Source organism: Biomphalaria glabrata, chromosome 8 (assembly GCF_947242115.1).
Source record: "Biomphalaria glabrata chromosome 8, xgBioGlab47.1, whole genome shotgun sequence".
NCBI classification, from domain to species: Eukaryota; Metazoa; Mollusca; class Gastropoda; family Planorbidae; genus Biomphalaria; species Biomphalaria glabrata.
The window spans coordinates 15334508-15348898 of NC_074718.1; the positions used below are offsets into that span (position 1 = coordinate 15334508).

A 14391-nucleotide genomic window follows, 5' to 3' on the forward strand; every position below is an offset into this window, starting at 1 on the left:
AGCCAAAAAGACTTTAATTTAAAAAATGGTGGCACTGGGGAAAATATCTTGTCAAGAAGAGAAAACAATGGGGGTATGGCTTTTTTGGTTTGAGAAGTTTTTTGTCTAGACAGTCAGTTTTATGAATATTTATATTAACACAAATCATTGTCATATATTAAATAATAGACATTGATTAACTTAAGGGTTTTGGTAAAGTTTGGTGAAACATTTTTTTGTTCATTTCAAGCAATTAACATCTATGCCTGAGTGGCTACCTAGCAAGGGGGCTCGAGTTTGAAAGGCAGAAAGGAAACCCAGATACCCCCCCCCCCCCGGTCCACAAAAAGAGTATAGGCCAGATCAAACTGAGCAGCATGGAAGAATGAAAGATGTCCTCCAAAAGTAATTCAAAAGTTGGGTTAATTTCAACTTACCAGATTTCATTGCAATTCTCGGCATCTTTTTTTGAAATTTAAATGGCTTTACTTTTTTCCCCACTGTTCCTCTCAATAAATTTAATGTGTCTGCAACAGATCCTGGCCTATTGAGATTCAAAGAGCTACTGTTATTGCCTGAGATCTTCATTTCTGAACTAGGGGAATTTGTAGATTCATACATCCATGGTGGTCTCTGATTGGTCCAGCCAGGAACACTATGATTTTGATTCAATGATGTTTTCTGGGTATTTTTTGAAGCACTTTTGGCATTTTCTTTTTCTTGGAGAGCTCGAGCTAAAGCTTCATCTGTTGTAGAAAAATATGGAGTAATTACAAATAGCTCCCTTTTTGATTTAGACAAAAAAAAATGTTGAATCAGTGATGGATGTCGTTTTATGTTTTGAATACTTAGACAGAGACATTAAAAAAATTACAATTAAGTGAAATAAATGATACATTTTTTAATCGTGTGCAAAAAATCAAAATAGAGGGCTTTCAAACAACAATCTAATTAGTCATCTACATTAACACAAGCTTCTATTGCCATAGAAAATAGAAGATTGTTTATAGTTAACTCCTAATGTAGTACAATACAGCAGTTTTTATAACTTTGGTTTAAGAAGAGCTCATAATGTCGCATCATCTTTTAAAGTGAAAACCATTTGTATAGCTTTTTAATTTCTTGAATCTAAATTTTTCCAATGAAAGTGATGAAACTGCAGTGTACAAGAACAACCAGAGAAATACAAGTTTTTAAAACTGGATATTGGAGTGAATGGGTTAAGGAGAAAAAAATATTTATTGCTATCGTCAAAATTATTCTTTGACCTAGAACTTAACTATTCAACTCTATTATACTCATAAACTTTTATTAGAAAGTAATTTTGTTTTTGTAAATGCATGAGCAGAATGTATCAGACATGAGTCCACTACTAAAACTGAGTGCACCCAAAAAAATAGTCACCATTTTTCAACTGCCGCTCTTTAATGTCAGGGGTAACTTTAATAACCTTCTTCACAGAAAACAGCTTCAGGCATTTGTGAATCTTCCTGGCAGTTTTGTCATCCAGAGTGAAACCTGTAGGAAAAGATTTAAAGAGCTGAGATTAAGCTCAACAGAACTTGATCTAGCTTTATTCAACTACAATTCATAAAGAACAAAGCAACAAAAAATAGTTCAACTGAATTGTTAAGCTGTATAATAGTATTACTGACTGATAAAACTAGTAAGATGGTGTAAAACTTTATTTTGAGAACACTTTTAAATAGTATCAGTGGAAATACCATCAACGATGTGGGCAGTCTATTGGTGCAAGTATTATCTAACATAATAACATTTTAAAAAATTTAAATTTTTATTTTTTTACTTTCTCCATGAAGTGACTGGTTTTGTCAGACATTTGTAACAGGTTGAAGCTCATTTAGGTTTTGTCAGGTGAAAATAAAAGTTATCAGCATTTCTTTAGACCTTTATTAAACTTACCTTCATTATCAAGAGGTAAATCCAAGGAGCCATACAACTGTTCTAGAGATCTGATCAAGTTGATAGGAAGTACTGGCATGTCCTGTGATGTTTTGGCCTCAGTTTGATAAGGCTGGTCAGTAGGATCTGTAGTGGTATCTCCACCGCGCCCAGATAGAATACAATATGAGACTAGGTTATCTTCTCTTGATGAGTTAGATGATGTCTCCACATCATTGTTTGGAGTTTTTGCTATATTACTAAAAATATTATAGTTTGGGGGATCTACATTATAGTGGGTCATTGGTGAACTGCTCCAGCAATCTTTGCTTGCAACTGTTCCTTGAAAATCTTCTAGTACGAAGCGATCCTCCCAACTGTCGTAGTATTGGCCCCTTTCTGTGCTAAGAAGGCGAGACCTGCCAAAGCTCTCAATTTTCTGAAGCCTGTTTTCTCCTGCCTGAATGACCTTCATTTCAATGTCATCCTGATCTAAGTGATTGTTGTGACGTGCAACAGAGCTACATAGTTCTGCCAGAGACTTTAACGTGTTGATCTTTGGCTTTTCAGGAGGCAGCTGATCCTCAGAATTCTCATCTTTGACCAGGTCAGAGAATGCCGGAGCTTCCAATAGGTAACTGCTGACCCACTCAATGTCATTGTGATAAAGGTTCATGACCTCTTCTAAATGGCGTTTAGAGTACTCTGGAAAACAATTCTGCAATGTCTCTAAATCAATTTCCTCTTTTTCCAAGGCATCATCTGTGTTGGTGCTTCTGTCCATGGTGCCAGATTTTCTAAGGATGACTTCATTTTTGGAACTTTTTCTTCTATTGACACTGGAAGAAACATTCACTAGGGTAATATTACTCAGGGATAAATCTATAGGCTGGAACTTATTGAAGGCGCTAGAGTTGACTTTGTATAAGAGGCTAAAAATGTATGGCTCACTCTGTGTAGAAGATGCTTTGGTTTCTGTTAATGGTGACACAGGACTGCTGGATGGATGCATCTTTTCCAAGATGGGAGTCTCTTCAGAGGGGGCCAGGCCATCTGTGTGCTGCTTGTAAAAAGTGCTCCAGTTTTGTAATTTAGACTTTGCCTTCAGGGAGTCTTCAATGAATGGTTCAGTTTGTCTCCCTTTTCTTTGTCTTTTCTTTTTTTGTGGTTTTATCTGAGAGTTTCTATCTGATGGTGGACTCTGTTCCCTGCTTGAAGCAGAATTCTCTGCGCTGTTTTTATGTTCTGATGATAATAGCATGTTATTAGAGTCGCTATGTGGTGGATTTGTTTTGCCTTCTTCCACATGTTTAGACTCTCTTACACCAAGTCCATCAGTTGCAGAGTGGTCTTCCTCTTCAGAATCAGTGTAGCTGACCAAAGGAGATGCCAGATAACATGTCTGAACAGTGGAGCCAGCAAAACTACTCACATGGTTGGTATCTACATCAACGCAAGCATCCGATGAAGTCTTAGGTTGATCATGCATAAGATTATGGTCAGCAGAAGATAACGATGATGTTGACAATGAAGAGGTAGCAATGAAGGAACTAGTGGTGTCAACATCTTTATCGCTGGACTCATTTGAAAGAGTGGAGATGCTAGATGAGCTACTAACACTTCCTGGATTCATGAAATATTTGACAGCCTCCTCCTGGATGTTCATAGCTGGTCTAGGGTTAAATTCAAAAGCACTAACAACAGTTGCAGGAGTGTTGACAACTTCTTCTGTAACCTGATCAGTTACAATATCCAGCTTCAACTGAGGAAACTCACTTTGAGCTAGAACGTCTACTGTGAATTCACTCTCACCTCCCACACCAAAAATGTCTTTGTTATATTTGTTCACCATAGATTCTTCACTACTGCAGCAGGCTATTGAGGAGTCACCAGTACTGTAAGAGTTGTCAAAGTGGGAACTACTTTCCACCAAGTTCAAAGGTGAGTCTTCAATGTAGTCATTGATATCATCATAGCCATCTTCTATATTGACATCAATGTCCTTTTCATTGCTGGCAACGTTACCAGCACAACTTTCTTCATGCGTTGGATTAAAATCCTTACTTGCATCCAGAGGTTTTGATGATCTATTGGTATCATTCACTGACAAACTCTTGACTGCTTGACTCAGACTGTCTAACTGTGAGAGCACATCACTGCCAACATCTTTTAATGTATTCGATGCACTAACACACTTATCTATCAGCACACATTTTTCATTACTTAAGTTACCCCAGGCTTCTTTCAGTGACAGGCTCAGAAATTCTGGAGTTATCTTACTTGGACTGGCCTCTGTTTTGTTTACAGTCTCAACCTTTTTCTGTGACCTGCGTGTCCTTTGACCTTTGGCACTGCACCACTCAGAGAAAGTTTCATGAAAGCTATTGAGCGGGGGGAGATCAGACTCTTGAGGCTTTACATCAGGTTCTATGCCGGTGGTGACCTCCTGATGCTTGTTAGTGGGAGAAACCTGATGCACCATGTTTGGCTGAGACCCCATTGGTTGATACCAGGGAGGAGTCTGAGAGTTTCTGCCTAATTCTGTATTCTGCAATGAAGCTGTCACAGTTTGCCGATTAGCTTTCAAATGTTTCTGAGAAGTTTTCTTTGGGACTATAATTTTATTACTTTCTCCATAAACAGCACCAAGGTTTGGACCTTGCAAGAGACTCCCTTGATGTGATACATTCAGATGAGGTTTTATCCCATGTGTGACTTTTTGACTTTCTTGATGAGGCTGACTTATCAAAGCTTGGGTCTCTACTGAAGAGTGACCATTCTTCTTTCTGTGAAGTTAAAGTATATACAGAAAAAATTTACTAATCAATACCAAATGTACTGATATTTTTTATTACAGTATCAATATATAAAATAATAAAATAAAATTTTATCCTGACCACTCACTTACCATTACTAATTCTCCCACTTGCCAAAGACAATAAAAAAAAAGAAAATTAAACCTGCTATTACTTAGCTTAAGCCTAGAACAACTAAGCCATTTTCACAATCAAAATCGAAGTGGTTAAATTTACCAAAAATGTTTTTTTTTTCATAATTTCAGCCCAATATTCTTTTTAGGGCCAACATTTAATAAAGAACAAAATTATATTTCCTTTCTCTTTAAGAACATAACACTATTTTGGTGCAAACCTTTCTTCTATTCCAGGGTTTTTTTATGTTTATTTATACACAGATGAAGATCTAGATATTAAATCTAATCCTCTTCAGCTGTTTATTGTTTCTGTGGTTTTTCTACAGGGTAGGGTACCTAACCCTATGGAACCCTCCTCCTTTCTCAGCCGGGCTTAGGACCGTCCTATGGTGGAGTTAATCCTCCTCTAGATTTAGATAACTGTCAGAGTGAACGTGAGGGATTATCCTTATCAGAGTCAGTGATTATTAAATGTGTTTTTACAAAGAACACTAAACATCTGTATGAAAGTATTTATAAGTGAGTGTGTGTAGGAAATTATTGCAGTTTAAAATGGAAAGACTAGTTAATGCTAATGTTTAGCACAATTTTAAAACGCCTAGATCTATATCTACAATTAGGCCTCTATTTCAAATAAAAAATTAAGAATTCTAAAAATTGTGACTGTGAAACCAAGAGCCTACTAAAAGTGTGATTGTGTGTGTGTTTTTTTTGGGTGGGGGAGGTGTATAACATGGTTTGTGGAAATGGGTTATTCTAAATAAAGTGTGTCACTAGATCTAGATCTACGACGGACAAAACAAATTATATGTAAATATAAATAAAGAATGGACTAAGTTGGGAATCGTGATGCTTCTTCTTTCAAACTATAATTTACGGGTTAAAAAAATGTGTTTAGTGCCTTTGCATTATTATATGCTAGGATGCTACGTGTGACCGAATGAAAGGTTTGCTTTGTTTAAAACTGTGATTTACTGACCTTTCATTTGAGGGATGCAAACAAAAAATGTTAAACTTAGGCTGATGGGCCTAAGAAAAGTGTTTGTGCAAACTCTATATTACGTGGTTTCATTCATATTGCAGCATGGGTATCTGCTCGCATAATATAAAAAGTAAATTTTTACAGTAAAACAAAGAAATAAATGAAAATTTTCTAAAAGTGTTAGGCAATATTTGAAGAGCAGAAATTTCAAAAACAAAACAATGACATTATAAATATTGCCATTGGGAAAAAATGTGAACCATCAAAGATAAAAGATACTAGCATAATACATTGATGAAGATACTAACATAATACATTGATGAAGATACTAACATAATACATTGATGAAGATAGTTTAATAAAAATGTTGCTGACAGGAAAAGATTATGACGTGTTTCAAAATATTTAAAAAAAAAAACTTACTTTAAAGATGCGCCAGCAGCCTTAATGAGAGCTTCAAGTGTGACTTTTTCATATCTTTCCTTCATCCTGACTATGTGCTCCTTAGCCACGCCATGAGTGTTTTTACTGGAACAAAGTAAAACATTGCCAGTACTACTACTAGAAAGGGATTTGAATGGAACATTTGGCTTATTAGCACTTACATAACTTACTAGATTCTAAGAATAGATCTAGTATCTAGACCTAGAGTACTAGATCTATGTCTAGTCAGTCTAGATCTAGCTCAACAATTTCTTCATAAATTTAGGACACACCGGGTCCGGGAGGAGATGAAATGTAAACAATAAACACAGACCTATATATATTTTATTTTGCATTTAGTATTTTCATTTCGCACTATTAATAAATAATGAAAAATCAGAGATTTTTTTTTTTGTGTCGGAATTCAGACTTGGAGGAACAAAAAATTGTGAATGCAGAACGGCGGAACATGTGAGCTTTTTTTATGCTTTTGCGGGACGGTTCTGCATAATGCGGGACTGTAGGCATGTCTGTCTTAAGCATCAAACTAATGCCACTTAAGTACATTGTACTTAGTACTAAATACATTTGATTTATGCCATTTTTATATCCTTCAGTAGTGGACATTAGATGCTCATATGAAACAGCTGAACCTTTTTCATCTGTGCTGTCCAAAGAAAACAATGCACTAAGTGAACTGGCCTAATCACATCCCAGATTATGACAATCTGAAGACTTTACCTCAAGCGGGACAGCAGGGGATGACAGAAGGTAGTAAAAAAAAAAGTAAAGTTCCCCTTTCAGACCTTGTGATCTATGGGGTGATCTTTGGCCAATGGTTTACTAGCAGGGTGTCATGTGGCCAGCACAACAACCAATGGCCTTTACTTTCCACAACCATTAGAGTTGGGTGGACTCAGGGGCGCCCTAAAAATCTAGAAATTAAAAATCACAGTCTTCACCAAGATTCGAAACCCAGAGTTTCATATTAAAACATTGTGACAAGTCTGAAGCACGTACCTCATGACCATAGAGTCATGGACTGAAGGATCTCTCAAAATAGTCAGCACGATAGGCATTTTAAAAACAACACTCAGTGTGTAGCACAATAGGTATTTTAAAAACAACACTCAGTGTATCTCATACATTGAGGAATCACCTTGTTAACAACAATCTTGTTATGAAGCTTTGAGTGTTGGAGTTTCTGACTTTGTAGCAAAGAGAATAGCAGAGAGCCAACAGATAATGTTAACGTATATAAACAAGTCACTACTCACTCATGCTCAGAGAATAAGGATCTATTCAAGACAAGCCTTTAGCTCTAAATAAAAATACTAAACCCAACTATAATGATTTCTAGATTTCTCAATCTCAACTTAACTCCTGTTGCTGAAGTAGTTAAATGTACTCACCGACTCAGTTCTATGACTTTAGACTTCCATTCAGTGTTTGGCTCCATAATCTGAACATCATACTTGTGGTTTAAAGCCTGCAGAAAGATACCAATACAATAGAGCAGAGATTTAGAAAGTTTCATACAAAAACATACATATTATAAATACAACCAGAAGTTTTGTCTCAACCCTTCCAGACATTATGAGGTGTCAAATTAATGACAAAGACATATTAGAACTTTAAAAATATACCTCTCTTTAAATTTAAAACAAAATTGAAAATCGAGTTCTAAATTTGTATGTACCAAACATCAATCAAAGGCTCAAAGTTCATGCTCTTTCTTTTTCCTTCTTAAGCATGAGTTCATAAAGTTAAAAATGAAAGAAAAATTTTAAAAAAATTGATAAATTTCAATCTCAATTTATAAAGTATGTATGTATATATGTATATAAGAAATGCCATTAGAAAAGCTAAATAGAGCAGAATTCTAAAGGCATTTTTTTCACTACAGTATTAATTTTGTTTAAAGAAAGGAAAACATAATCCTAGTGAAGGGTAATCTATCTTTTTGAGTCTGTTTTATATAGTAGGTTAAATTATAATGTTTAATTATAGTTATCTTATTTCTGTCATTTTTAAAAATAACATAAAGTTAGGAAATAGAAGTATTTCATTATGCTAATGATATAATCAGCTGATAATATAATTGGAAACAAAAATGACAATACTTCCATGCTTAACTTATAGGATGACATCAGAAATTCTTGTCTTGTTTAAGGAAGGAAAAAAAAAACACTATATTTTTTTTTTTTTGGTTTAAGTTTCCTTTTAAAAGCAAGCAGTCCGTAGTGCTAAAATAATCTGCTTATATGGGTGGGTGGTCTATTGGTCTGCACAATGACCTGCCATTCCTTTATCAAACATTGATACAAACAACTGAAAAATTTTATTCATGAAATAGTCCTAGCTATTTTTCCAAAAGTAAATGAAATCTCAGGTAAAACTGTGTGAGCTTAAACATTAATTCCTATCCCTCCCTGTTCAGTGTGTATATTTATTCCCTAATCCTTAGAAAGCATCTCAATGACAGGTTTTGCCAGACAAAAGACAGTAGGGCTATAGGGAAATTAAGGGAAGAGAAATGAGAAGGGTGAACAAGACATTTAACCTCCAACTCTCTACTCCAACTAAAACAAAAACAAACTTTAAATTTGAGCCATAAAATTCCAGCATGAATAGGGTTAATACTAGCATCTGATTAAGTAACATTGGAGTCTGCTAATACATTGAGCTTTACGTGATACCTGATTGTGTACAGAGCAAGTGAAATTGATAACAGAACTCCTTATCTTAACATGAGAGAGAGAGAGAAATAGAGATAGAGAGAGATGGTACAGTCTAATGTGTTCATGAAACAGAAACCTATTTTATAAGAACTAATGTAACTAGTGTCTCAGTCACAACTATCCAGTGGTATTTCCTGACTCAGGTTTACTATCAGTTTGTCTTATCTACTAAATACTATCAAGTCATGAAAGTAGTAGCCTGCTACTATTCTATCTACCACTAAGTCATGGGGTCAAACAAGTTTCATTGCCTAGATCAGTTCATTAGATTTTGTTTTCTACACATTGATAAGTATACAAGCATACAGCAGTACAAATATTAGATTTTTGACCAAAGATTTTTGTTGTCATTATAAGCACACACACACACATTAGAGAAAGTAAACATTTGCAATAGAACAATATTTGATGTACATTTTAATATTGTAAAAAAAAAAGTTAACTTTGATTCAGCACTTTAAAAAAAAAGAGTTAATGAAAGGAAATAAAACTCTATATGACGCATGTATCCACTTTCTATCTGAACTAAGAATATCAAGGTGAAAAAGAAAAAAGTTTTTCAAATCAAACTTAATGTGGCATGTGTGGCTAAGAGGCAAAAAAGGAAACCTAATAAGGGGGCTTGAGTTTAAAACCCACTAATATAAAGCAATTTTTTTAAATTTATAGAAATATATAAAGTTAGATATTAAAGAGTTAAAATGTTATATTTAAAAACTCTTTTAACATTTTTTTTTACCATTTATATAAAATTTGTTTTTTTTAAAGAAGAAGAAACAAAATCAAGCCAGTTGAAAACATTTTGAGGAGTTCTGTGGTACAGAAAGTAAGGTCAAGTGATGTCACACACACACACACTAGTCTACTTACTAGTTCAGCATAGGGCAGGAATTCCCAGAGAGTTGTGTTTGTATTGTCAATAATGATTGGTGATATACCCTCTTTAACATAGGTAAGTGCTGCCAGAAACAAAGATTAGACATAAAATATTTTCTAACAGCAACAACAATATCTTGTCAATAAATAGAACACAGAAGTCTATACTTAATTGATTTACAAAAGTTAAACTGTCTAGGCCCAGAACTATTTCAATTAAAAAAAATATAAAAAAAAATAAAAAAATAAAATGGTAACTATTGTATATTTATCCATCTTTAAAATTATTAAGTCATGTACCGGAAAATTCTGAAGCGCAAAATAAAAATAAAACAACAACTTATGATTTCAGAAAGAACAACATTAAAAGAATAGGATCTTGCCATTTTCACCCTTGCAATTGTTTCAAGACAATGCTCTTTTTTTTTAACCTAGAAGGATTCATTGAAGTTCATAAATATTTTACAAATAAAGATCACTTAGGAGAATATCAAGCTTAGTATTTAAAGAGATCTAGATTTAAGGTGATGGCATTCAATAAATAATGACCTCATAGAGAAAGTTTATAGCTTTCAAAGACTCTGAAGAAGGAATATAATGAGTGGCATTTTTAAAATGAATTTATTTTTTTTACCTCCATGTAACATACCTATGTACTGAAACAGAATAGTTAAAATATTGTCACAAAACTTTCAAGACATTTACAATACAAATACCAAGAATAGTGAAAGAAATGTCACCTCTCTGTTTATTCCAATCATGCGCCGTGCCCAAATCACTTTTGTTGTAGACATACACATCCTGTTTCATGAAAAAATCATCAGTAGAAAGGATGACACCCTGACTGCCCATTTTAGAAGCCTTTTCCATTAGTAACCTGGAACAGAACACTTCTTAACTGAATTATAAATTGAAATAGTTTGCTTTCTAATTTGAACTAAGATGTTTTTTGTTCCTTTTCTTTTTAACTACATTTTTGATAGCTTGAGCTACTCAGCAGCTTTTATTATGAACTTAACACTCCTTGCAGTAATAAAGAACATACAAGTTTATACAAAGTAGAAATGTGGATTGTCTACTTTATTTCTTAAACTTTGTCTTTCCTAAAAGAAATGATGGTTACTTACAGTAGTACCCAGGGAACCTTGCTTACATGATGAGAAGCTTTGAGCACAATGGGACATGTGTGATTATTTTTCTATTCAATTAATTTATATCTAACATCATATTTGACAAAATTTTAAAATCTTTATTTGAGAATACTATTTCTTGTTCAAATATTATTTAATTTTTTAGTTTTAATAATAATAAAAATAATAATAATAAGCTTGTCTTCCAGTCCGAAGGTTAATGAGGAATGCAGTATTTCCTGTTTCTACGCAGCCCCAGCTGTGACCTACATATTTTTTAATAAATGGGTTTTTATATGGTTAGATGTTGCTAAAACTTGTATTATAGTCAAAACACCAAATAATACTAGACTAAAATTACTAAATTAAATGACATTATTACCTTGCCAGATAGGACTTCCCACTTCCTGGTAATCCTCTAATTATTACCAGCACTGGATGCTTTTCTGAAACATACATGCCTATGATATCAATGGGAGACTTGATGCCACGTATGCTTATCCTATTCCTGTAGTCCCTGTCAGGCTCTGGTGCCAGCAATGGAGGCTTCACTTTACTGACCCCTCGAGCTATTTGAGCCTGAGACATCACAACTGCAGGAGGTGAGGCATCTTTAGCAGAGTTGATACTTGATATGCGTCCATTGGGCCACCTCCTTTTGGCCCTGTCACCAACACTCATAAATTCACCGGGTGTTTTTATGACACAGGTTTCAGCCTCCAAAGTAACTAGGTGATCCATGCTGACTGCTTTATTTTCTTGAGAATTAATCACTCCTGTCTGCCTAGCATCTGATGCTGCTGTTGAAGTGAATGCTGTAGAAGTCAGAGACAAAGGGGATACTGTAATTCTAGGTTTAGATAAAAGTCTACTTGACTTAGATTTTGATGGAGATACTTTCAATACGCGTGGCTTGGCTGTGTTGTCACTTTCTGCCCAAGGAGGCTTAGAGTTTGACTGTACATTTGACTGTTTCTTATCAGCTGCATGACCTTTTTCTTTTAACCTCTGAGTCTTAGGTTCAGAGTTGAAATGATTGGTTAAAAAAACATTCCAGCCCAATGGGTCAAGTGGGTCATAAGAGTAAGGAAGGCTGTTGTCATGACTACCAGACCAAGTTTCAGCAGGTACTAGATCTGGATTAGATTGTTTTTTGCTATCCAACATTGATGATAGGCTCTTATCATGATCAGGGGACTTGAGACCAGGAGAAGGCAACCCAGAATTTTCTATTAGAAAATTATTACAAGTAAGTTCTGTACCTTGTGGTAAACTTCTCATTTCATTATTACTAGACTTTACTGAAAAAGCACTTGAATCAATAAAACGACTCACACTGTCTTCCAGCCTTTCTTCTGATCTATTCTTATGAGGGTCCACTAAAGAGCCAGTGTTAGCTCCGTGTGGCTCCAATGAGCCAAAATGATCAATATTATATGAATCGACCACACTGCTATTTCCAGTCACTAATCTATCTTCTTTCACACCAATTTCAGGTAAATAATTGCCCTGACCACTACACTCAGATGTTGTTTTGTTTCTTTTCTTCCTCGAATGTCTATTTCTTTTCTTGATCTGTGTTGATCTAACATCACTGCTACTAGTGCTGTGTAAATTGGACTCGACATTGGCTGCATCTAAAAGTTTAGTGTTATTTACAGGGCTATGAGATAAGTGCTGATTCAGGGCCCATGTTTCTGGTGTCACATTGCTATTCCCCCAGAGCTCACCAATGCTGGACTGATTGAGACTATTGTAACAATTGTCAGGTGCAAATAACTGCCCACTATTATGTTTGCTTCTCATGGTGGACAAAAGCTCTGGTTTAGATTTTAAAACGCTGTTATTGGGAGTCGTATATGAATTTAGATGTACAGGCTTTTGACTGAGAAGTTTTGGTGACGTATGATGTGAGTGATCCCTAGAAAGACCATTTAGAGCTGTATGTTCAGAGCTTTGGGCACTATGCAAATATGAAGGCACAAAACTTGATGGCTCTTGCATGTCTTTACTATCAATGAACAAACTATTCATAGGATAAGTCTGTAAGTTATGTACATCTAGATGTAACATTGATTCACTGGGTGTGTTAGAAGTTAAATTTTCAGAAGAAACATCACACATGTTCCCAAAATAATTAGCATCCATAACTGAACCATGTTCATGAAATATTGAGTCTGTTTGCTGAAAGGTATTAAAGTTATCTGTGGTATCATTGTAATTTCCATATGCTTCATAAGACAATAAACCACAAGCAATTGTTGCAAGATCTAACTGATCTGATCGCTTCTGCCGTTGACTTATACCAGTCATCTCTTTAAGTTTTGCTGTAGCTTCAGTAACTGTGAAACAAAATTAAAGTAAAAATTATGTAATGATGCTGTCAAAAGGTAGATTTTTTCACTTAATTATTCTTGGTATATATGCAAAGAACACACACACATATATATATATATATATGTTAAAGTAGTGACCCCAAATAAATGACCTGGTCAAATGATGTCGCAATGGCATATGTGTAATGGACATGACCAATGTCAGTGTTTTCAAAGAGAAGGCTGCCTTATTGAAAATGACATTTTTCTACTAAGTGTTTTTTTACCAAGAATATTTTGGATCTAAAATATGGTTTTACAACAATATGAATGAATCAAGCAATCACTGAGACCATACTTTGTTTTAAAATTACGTTTTAATAAGTATCAAAAAAGTATTCACTGCTATTAAAAAGCTATGCAAAGGTTTAATTAAAGTAAAGTTAAAAAGATAAAAATTCTAGGCCTGGATTTCATCTTAAATCTATAAAAAATAAGCCAAAATTGTAAACACACTTGACTGAAGATCTCATCTACATTAATACTTTTTCAAAATATAAATACACTTTCATTTTATTATCAAAAACAAAATACAATTATTTGAGCATACAAAAACTGAAAATCAGATTGTCAATGGAAGAAAAGTATACATTTTGTAACTATCACACTCTCACTAACTAACTGATTTGATATCAGACTTGAAACTGTCTCATAAAGGGCGAAGGTTTACAATAGTTTTTTTATAAAGATAACTCTATAACTTATAGGTATATATATATCTAATGATTATTATTATATAAACTATAAGATTTATATAAAACAATAAAAGTTAAGTTCCCCTATAGGGCAGATGATGTAAAAGTCAACTGTTTCTGTGGCCTACGGTAAATAAGGGTGTCAGCACAACGACCAACTGCCTTTACTTTTCCCCAACTAATGTCAGGTACCCATTAGAGCTGGATGGACTCAGAAGCACCCAAAGATTCCGAAATTAAAAATCCCAATCTTCACCAGGATTCAAACCCCAGACCCCGGTTTGAAAGCCAAGCTCTTTACCTCTCAGCCACCATATAAAACAATAAGAGGCATTTTAAAGCCATTCTTTATATCC

The 14391-nt window shown here is 34.5% G+C and overlaps 1 protein-coding gene across 5 annotated transcripts in view; it reads right to left on the reverse strand.

Annotated features, from left to right (window-relative positions):
- Nucleotides 1-14391, reverse strand: part of LOC106054625 (uncharacterized) — a 41397-nt gene that overhangs the window by 12234 nt on the left and 14772 nt on the right. For all 5 annotated transcript variants that reach the window (XM_056037310.1, XM_056037311.1, XM_056037312.1 and 2 more), the window contains 8 exons: nt 11348-13307; nt 10576-10712; nt 9830-9918; nt 7631-7707; nt 6219-6323; nt 1903-4667; nt 1384-1497; nt 417-725 (listed from right to left, as the gene is read on the reverse strand). In XM_056037310.1, coding sequence (XP_055893285.1) covers nt 417-725; nt 1384-1497; nt 1903-4667; nt 6219-6323; nt 7631-7707; nt 9830-9918; nt 10576-10712; nt 11348-13278 — 5527 coding nt within the window. In that variant the 5' untranslated portion in view covers nt 13279-13307. The remainder of the gene's footprint in view (nt 1-416; nt 726-1383; nt 1498-1902; nt 4668-6218; nt 6324-7630; nt 7708-9829; nt 9919-10575; nt 10713-11347; nt 13308-14391) is intronic.